Raw genomic sequence first — 8,984 nt, forward strand, 5'->3', positions numbered from 1 at the left:
GCCTCAAATATTTCTTTGTGTTGAGAATATTTAAAATCCTCTCTTTTAGCTATTTTGAAAGATATAATACATTATTATTAACTGTAATCATGAAAGTTATTTTTTCCAAGTTTCCACAAGCAGCACTGAAAAGTTTTTAATGCACTTTTTAAGATAAACTTTATTTATTTATTTATTTATTTATTTATTTATTTTTGAGACAGAGTCTTTCTCTGTCATCCAGGCTGGAGTGCAGTGGCATGATCTTGGCTCACTGCAACCTCCACCTCCCAGGTTCAAGCGATTCTCCTGTCTCAGCCTCCTGAGTAGCTGGGATTACAGGTGCCCGCCATCACACCTGGCTAATTTTTGTGTTTTTAATAGAAATGGGGTTGCACCATATTGGCCAGGCTGGTCTCGAACTCCTGGCCTCAGGCAATCCACCCGGTTCGGTCTCTCAAAGTGCTGGGATTACAGGCATGAGCCACCGCGCCCAGCCCACTTTATTTTCTTAGAGTAATTTTAGGTTCACAGCAAAATTGAATGAAAGGTGCAGAGATTTCCCATAGATCCCCTGCCCTCACATAATTACAGCCTCCCCTGCCATCAGCATCCAACACCAGAGTGGTACCTTTATTATACAATGGACCTACATTGACACATCATTGTTAACCAAAGTCCACAGTATATGTTAGGTTTTACTCTTGGTATTGTGCGTTCTATGGATTTTACATATAATGACAGGTATTCACTATACAGAGTAGTTTCACTGCCCTAAAAATCCTCTGTGCTTTACCTATTCATCCTTCTCTTTCCCCAACTCTTGGAAACCACTGACAACTTTTAGTATCTCCATAGTTTTGTCTTTTCCACCACGGTATATAGTTGGAATCACACAGTATGTAGCCTTTTCAGATTGGCTTCTTTCTTGAAAGGTATTTTTTTAATGACCAGTCTAGAAGACCAGCTGAGGGTTTTGAATTTCCACTAGATAATACAAAGATAACTATTACCAGTGATTGTGTTTGGTTCTTTATGCATGTTATCTCCAGAAGACAAATGTTATTATCCTTATTGGTAGAACAAGTGTTCAAGGTCACAAAGCCAGGAAGTAGAGGAGCTAGTATTTGAATCCAGTGCGTCTGACTCCAATGTTTTTATGTTTTCATCATGCCACAGTGCTTACCTAATAATAAACACGGGTTCTGGAGCATTTAAACCCAGTCACGGGAACTGACATGGAAAAGCACACTGGCACAGCTGCATATCCAACTGCATGTCACTCTAATTCTTAGAAAACAGCATCCTGATAGAGCAACGCGACAGCCACCCCACTTGGTGCCAGCTTTCAGTCTTATAACTTGTATTCCCAATCCTTAGGCAGGAGAGCTCAGTCAGCATACTGACTAGCCAAATTAAGTGGATCTGGTTCAGTGATTCTTTACCTTTTTTACGTTATCCGTCTCCCTTGAAGTCTCTTTAGACATTTTCTTCCTAATCACTCCCAATTCCAATACCACAGACAGACTCTACATTTTCTTAAGTACCGTGGCTCTTTGGAGGCCCAAAAGCCATTGTAATATCTAAAGGATTGTTTTTGCCCTTGGAGAAACTATTTTTACACACTTGGGGGCTACATCATCCCCACTGAGAACGTATGGTCTAGATGCAGTTGGCCAGAGCTCAGGGAGGTTAACAGGGAGTTGAGACACCAGGGAGGCGAGGGCAGGACCTTGGAGAGCGCTGAAGTGGCCCTCCTGAGGCCATTCCAAGGCTCCATGTTGCCTGAAAATATGTCTGAAAGGAAGAGGCAGGTAGAGGCAGGGGCTAGGAAACTAGTATTAGTTTTATCTTACTAAATGTTGTAGGAATAATCAGAATGTGAAGGCCTCCTAATTCTGTTTCATAAAAAGTTCTTGTGGGGCCGGCACTTTGCGAGTGTGGACTTTAATTCTCAAGGCCCAAGGCAGTTAAACGGCACATTTTCAGGTAGTCTAACGATTTCAGGGTCTTTATTTAGAGCCCAATTCCATAGGACTTGGAGGTTTTCTGAGGTTTAAAGGTATCAGATTAATTCTCCCTTCCTCACCCTCCACTGCTGGCTGGGTTTATGATGCCACATTTATAGTTTTACAGTGCCTGCTGTGACTTGAATACAATAGGCACTATTTACCACGTGCCAGACAGACACTGTGCTAAGCATATTAGTGAGCTATTTTATTTAACCTGCATAATAATCTTCTCAGGTGGGTCTGATCATTATCCAAGGATAAGAGAGGTTAGCAAACTTGCTCAGGATCACACAGCTGATAGTTGGGGAAGCACCAGATCTTGAACCCACATAGTCGACTTCAGAGCCTCACTGCTTAACCAGCATGCTATACTGCCACCAGATTGACTCAGTGGCCCTTGTAAGGTTTTTGTTTTTAAAAATCCCATTAATATCCTTAGCACAGGACTATTATCTCCCCTACTCAACTTTCCCAGAGATATTTCTGTGACCCAACATTTATATTTCTGTCCTCTCCTCAGGAGAACTTAAAATTTGTCATGTCACTCCTATGCTTAAAACTCTTCAATAGCTCTCCCTGGACCCCTCAGAATAAAGTCCAAATTCTTTATCATGCCTTATAACGCCCCTCATGATCAGCCACTTCTTATAAGGCCAGCCTTGTCGTCTTTTGCCATTTTGCTTCTCAAACTCTCTGCTCCAGCCACGTTGATGCACTTTAACTAAACTGTGCCCTCTGTCCCTTTTGGGCCTTGGCACATGCTGTCCCCTCTTCCCAGGGAATCCCTTTCTATTCACCTCCCTTTCAAGGGGATAAATCCTCCATATCTCTCAGGTTTTAGCTCAGATATCACTTCTGCATTTCCTCACAGATCCCCCAAATCTGGGTACAACAGAAATAATGGCATCGCAGTACTCTGTGCTGGTCAGATTGTCCGTGGCATATTTTGTCCAGTGCCAGGCATCACATAGATGAAGTCTGCAGGCAGGCAACCAGTATGGAGAACGTTCTGAAATTGCTTTTAATACATACCAGGCACTGAGTTAATGATTTCATGGCTATTATCTCACATAATCCTATTGGATTGGGTAAGTACAGATGAGGAAACTGAAATTCAAAGAAGTTAAGCAAATTGCTCGAGGGCCCTCAAATGGTGAATGGCAGTGCACGATGTTTGACCAAACCTGTGCAAATTCAGAGCCCATGCTTTCAATCCCTGCATAATACTACCTCTGAAAACCACAGTATCATGACTAGATTAGTGATAAAATAGAAGTTATCTAACCTAGAGAACAGATGACCAAGAGCAAGCTATATTCACTCAAACAGTTGAAAGGTTGTCACTTCAGAGAGTAACAGGGACACATCAGTAGTTAGCTTAATAGAAGAAAGTTCTAAAAAGGAAGTGAGCCTCTGAGGGGAAAGGCCCAAGTATCTGTCATCTATATGTTTCTCAGTCCAACGTCTGGCTCAGAGGAGGGGGCTCCATAAGAGGAAGGAAACGGAGCTGCCCAGTAGTAGAATGGGTTGCCTCATGAAACAGTGACAGCCCCATTGACACTCCCCCGGTTGGGCTGGTTGGCCGCCTGACAGAGTGCCATGGGAAGGACCACAGAGAAAGGATTCCACATATTCTGCATCCTAAAATTAGATGACCTCTAAAGCCCCCGTCCACTCAAGGATTCTGTAATTATTGGACTAAGTCTATAACTCAGATTTTGGCAAGTCACAGACCATCCGGCAATGCATCAGTGCACTGAGATCTCAGAAAGCAGAGAACATGAGTGGATTGGACTCCTGGACTTCCAGAACCCAAGCTTCCACTCTTTCCAGCTCCATACAATGGAGTTAGAAATGGTTCACTGTAACTCTGGGGAGCTAGAAACAGTCCTGTTCCAGAGGCTAATCTGGAAAGAGAGATGTTTAAGTCATTTTAGAGAAAGGCTCTGCCTGTGGGTTTCAGCTGCTGTCATGGGATCTGAAAAGGGAGATGACTTCTCCTTGCTAGCAGATGGTTAGGACAAAAAAATCAATACGTCAACAAATGAATTTCTGACAGCCATTTGCTGAAAGGAATTGAAAGGGCTCCACAAAATGTACATTGGGCTAGCCGTTGTTCCTCACGTGCACTGTGTCCTTTCACTCCCTGCTAAGTGGCCAGTGGCAAACACAGAGGACTGTCCCCTCTGTCCAGAATGGAGTGAGTTCCAATAGAGCACAGCCAGAACCAGTGCTTTCTGCCAGCTTTCCCAGAGGGCTCACACAAATGTGGGTGGCTCAAAAAACAAGAAAACGTTCCATCAACATTGATGTTACAAGACTCTCTGACTCCACTTGCAAAAGATTTGTGCACCCTGACAAGAACAGAGTATTGTGGAGCCTAGAACACCTAATAATGAGGGCACCTTAGTTGTACAGTCCAACCTACAGCTTTAATCAAACCATGACTCCACACACAACTATATTAAACTAGGCAAACATCACTTGTGCAATTTTTGAAAGAAGTAATAAACCAAATGCAATGTGCTGTCATTACCTACAGGTCTAACAGCATCTGTTTGGTCCAGTTGTATTATTATTTACAGTTCTTTGACGCTATCTTTCCATAGTCGCCCTCCTATCTTTTCACTTGCTTCTCTCAACTTAGAGATCAAACCTTCTCAGTTTGTGTCTATAGCTAGAGCCTCAATAAGCTTCCTCCAATGGTGCGTGGCATGGTGGTCTCTCACATGGGACCATCACCACTCCATGTGTGTCCCTCCCTCCCTCTCTTAGCAGGGATCTGAGATCTAAGGTCACCTGAATCTTTTACTTCCTCTCTTTTTTCTTCCATTCTTTTACTGCCTCTAAAGAAACATGAATCAGATATAGTATAATAACTATGTGAAGCCCACCAAACTATTTTTCCAAACAGAAGGGAGTGGTTTTCCACTCTTTTTTTTTTTTTTTTTTTTTTTTGAGACAGAATCTCGCTCTGTCCCCCAGGCTGGAGTGTAGTATAGTGGCGCGATCTTGGCTCACTGCAACCTCTGCCTCCCGGGTTCAAGCGATTCTCCTGCCTCAGTCTCCTGGGTAACTGGGATTACAGGCACCTGCCACCCAGCTAATTTTTGTATTTTTAATAGAGAGAGGGTTTCACCATGTTGGCCAAGCTGGTCTCAAACTCCTGACCTCAGGTGATGTGCCCACCTCGCCCTCCCAAAGTGCTGGGGTTACAAGCGTGAGCCACCGTGCCAGCCCACTCTCTACAGAAGGGTAAAAAATTTTCACCTTTCACCTTTTCAGCCAATAGAAAACAATGGCTGCAAAGTGAACTTAAAAACTGGTTTCCCCTTGTAATTATTGACCAAACTGCCTTCCTCTTCTGATATATTCCTTTTAAACAAAGTATCTTAAGCTGCAAAGGTAAATAGATGGGATTGGAATATTGTTATCTAAAGTTCCCGGATGTAGCCTGCTTGCACAGATAGATGCTGGCTCCACAGGTGTTACCCACAGGAATGTTTATACAGATGGAGCACACATAGATGTTTCTCACAGACAGAGGTACACAAACACAGATGCTACTCACATAGACAGATGTCCACCAGGAACACAATATATACCAGCAGCTCCCGCAGGGTGGTCTTGACATAAAGTTCCCGGTTCTCAGCTGTGTTCTCAGTCAGGGTTGTTCCCCAAAGTCCTAAGGGGCATGGGAGAGATGCCTGGGATCCTCAGTGGCAGTGTTCCTCCCAGTCATCCCCACCCATCTGTCCATGGACTTTAGCCCCTTTCCACCCCTGCCCTTCCTTGCCCATCACCTTCATCCTTGGCTGAATCTGGCTACTCTACCCGCACCCATGCTTGCCCTTCCCATCAACTCCCTGAGGTCGACAGAGGTGAAGGCCCTGGCTCATAGAGAATGAAGGCATGGAAAGGAGGCACCTGTTCCAGGTGGGGTAGTCCAGGGCATCCTCACATCCACATCCTCCCTCAAACCAGCTCCCACATACTCCTCTGGGTCCCCAGGTGATGACCATGCCAGGCTCCCCACAACCGGTAGACCGCTTAGCTGGTCTCTGTGTTCTGGGGCGTGCAGCACTGCCACAAGCAATTCACACACCCCAAAGTGACACTGAAAGGTCACCTCTTCTTCAGATCACATTCCACCCCCACCCCCTGCCCAAAAGCTTTTGATGACCCCTTCTCCTGACTCTAATATCCCAGAAGAACCCTCCCTCTATCCAGTACCTCTGATGCCTCGACAGATATGGAGGCAGCAGCTGGACACCTGAGTCCTGTGTGCCGTCTCCTGGGGTTCATCTTCAGGCTTCTTGGGTTGGGGCTGGAGGGGCCCTGTGCTGGAGATGGTGCAGACCCTCAGCGTCCCATGTGGGGAAGGGGGACCACTGTAGGCGGGATTGTCCCAGGCTCCACTCCCCAGCTTTTGCAGCTCCTGCCCCTCAGGAATTTCCACAGCATTCATGGGAAATGAGGTAGGGGGGCCTGGTGCCCCAGGTGCCCACTCTCAGCTGGAGGAAGAGGGAGCAGAGGCGCAGCCCAGCCTAGCCAGCAGAGAGCAAAGGGAAGGGCGTCTGAGAGCAGCTGTTTCCACACAGCCTGGGCTCCTGCCTTTTGTAGGGGGATGTCTGTGCCCGCTGGGGAGGGAGCGGATGAGAGGACAGGGTGGGGAAGGACCATCAATCCTGTCAGGAGCTGTCTCTCCCTCTTGCTGCAAGCTCCAGGGACCAGCAGAAAGGGGAGGTGAGGGAACTGGAAGGTGGGGGTCTGAAAAGGGAAGAGAGGGGAATAGGAGGAGGATGTGGAACTGGGAGTGGAAGGAGAAACGGGAGGAAGAGGCGATGCTGGGGATGAAGGGGGCTGCTTGCAGATGTGCCTGGTGGAGAGACGGCTCAGAGGTCGGACAGAAGAGACCATCAAAGAGCAATGGGAGGAGCTGAGACGGGAGGGGAGCCGGGGCCTGTGCTGTGGGTCTGAGCTCATTCCCACTAAAAGCTCCTGAAAGGGCCGACATGGATTGGGGTGGGGACCGAGGCCAGGGAGGAAGGCTGAAGAGCGCTGCCCCCCTCCCAGGCTTTGCCCACCTCCCAGGCTCAGCCAATGGGTCTGAGGCTCCCGTCCTGTCTCACTTTGAGCTGTCCCCTGGTGGAGTAGAGACAGGCGGCTCCCCTCCCTCACTTCACCCTCTCAGCTGTGGGGGAAGGACAGTGGCAGGAGGAACCCCAGTGTCACATACTTCAGGGCGCTGAGGGGGCAGAGGAGAGGACCGCAGAGTCCTAGGTTGTCTATATTCCTTGTTCTGAGGCTTGCCTTTCCATGGCTTACGGGTGAGATACACCAAGAGAGGGGGTTCCTTAAGGGTGTGGGTCTCAGTATGGGAAAAAGGCTACGACCTGGTTGGGAGGCTGGATCAGAGAACAAAGGACAAAGACAGTATGATGCGGGACTAAAGGGGAGTGGATATATGGACCCAGCTGAGCTAGGAACCTTTTCCCATGGCTCTGCTTAGTCCTGGGCCTAGAATTGTGAGCTTGAGCACAAAATGGAACTACGCGTGATATCAGGATTGATCTGCTTTCTTTATAACCGCAGGTCTCTGAATTAAAACTGTGGCATGGGCCCCCAAGCACATTCCTGCCTATGCCCTGCTCCAGCCTCCGATCACCTGCCCCAGCTCCACCACAGGTGGTGGTGGTCACCCTGCAGTTTCTCCTCCTTGAGGCTGGAGGAGAGACTTTCCTCTCCCAACTCCTGGCTCCCCACCTAGGGCTACTCACGGGCCTGAAGCTCACCTTCACATTCAGTAGAACATCAGCCTTGTCAAAATAATCAGTCTTGAGTGTCCCTATAAAGGCCACTTGGCTGGGTGTGGTTGCCCACACCTGTAATCCCAGCACTCTGGGGGTCCAGGGCAGGAGGATCACTTGAGCTCAGGAGTTCAAGACCAGCCTGGGCAACATGGTGAAACACCGCCTCTACAAAAATAAATAAATAAATAAATAAATAAAAAAATAAAAAAATTAGCCAGGCATGGGGTGTATGCATGTAGTCCCAGCTACTCAGGTGGCTGGGGTGGTAGAACCACTTGAGCTGGGGAAGCTGAGGCATTGAGGCTGCAGTGAGCTGAAACCACACCACTGCACTCCAGCCTGGGCAACAGAGCAAGACCCTGTCTCAAGAAAAAAGAAAGATAACAAGTGTTGGTGAGGCTGTGGAGGAAAGGGGCCCCTTGTACGCTTGGCTATAGTGTAAATTAGTACAGACATCTTGGAAAACAGTATGGAGGTTCCTCAAAAAAACTAAAAATAAAATTACTATATGTTCCAGGAATCTCAAAGGAATTGAAATCAGTGTGTTGAATAGATGTCTCCTTTCCCATGTCCATTGCAGGATTATTAACAATAGCCACTAGCCAAGATATGGAAACTATCTAAGTATCTATCAACAGATGAATGGATTTAAAAGATGTGGTATATATGCACAATATAATATACTCAGCCTTGAAAAAAAACACAGAAAATTCTGTCACTTACAACAACATGGATAAACCTAGAGAACATTATGTTAAGTGAAATAAGCCAGGCATAATGAGACAGATGCCCTATGCTCTCACTTATATGTGGAATCTAAAAAAATTGAACTCATAGAAGTAGAGAGTAGAACAGTGGTTACCAGAGCCTAGGGGTGAAGGGTGGGTGAGAGGGGAAGAGAGTGGTCGATGGATAAAAGCTTTCAGTCAGGCAAGAGGAATACGTTCTGGTATTCTGTTGCACAGTGTGGTGACTACAGTTAATAATGTACTGTGTGCTTCAAAATAGCTAAAAAAGAGGATTTAAAATGTTCTTACTACAAAGAAATGATAAATATTTGAAGTGGTGAATATGCTAATTCACTTGATTTGATCACTCCACAATGTATACATGTATCAAAATGTCACGTTGTACCTCATAAGTATACAGAATTATTATTTATCAATTAAAAATAAAATAA

General features: G+C 46.3%; 1 protein-coding gene across 2 annotated transcripts in view; it reads right to left on the reverse strand.

Moving 5' to 3' along the window:
* The window catches only part of PKD2L1 (polycystic kidney disease 2-like 1), a 59,574-nt gene extending 52,733 nt beyond the window's left edge, over window positions 1–6,841 (reverse strand). The window contains exons 1-2 of one of the 2 annotated variants that reach the window (XM_011977393.1): window positions 6,225–6,841; window positions 5,563–5,676 (exon numbers count right to left, since the gene is read on the reverse strand). In XM_011977393.1, the coding sequence (XP_011832783.1) occupies window positions 5,563–5,676; window positions 6,225–6,459 (349 nt within the window). In that variant the 5' untranslated portion in view covers window positions 6,460–6,841. Of the gene's footprint in view, window positions 1–5,562; window positions 5,699–6,224 lie in introns of both variants that reach the window. The other variant, XM_011977395.1, reaches the window with a different exon arrangement.
* Window positions 6,842–8,984: the final 2,143 nt, after the last annotated feature.

The sequence above is a fragment of the Mandrillus leucophaeus genome, unplaced genomic scaffold, assembly GCF_000951045.1.
Source record: "Mandrillus leucophaeus isolate KB7577 unplaced genomic scaffold, Mleu.le_1.0 Scaffold18, whole genome shotgun sequence".
NCBI lineage: Eukaryota > Metazoa > Chordata > Mammalia > Primates > Cercopithecidae > Mandrillus > Mandrillus leucophaeus.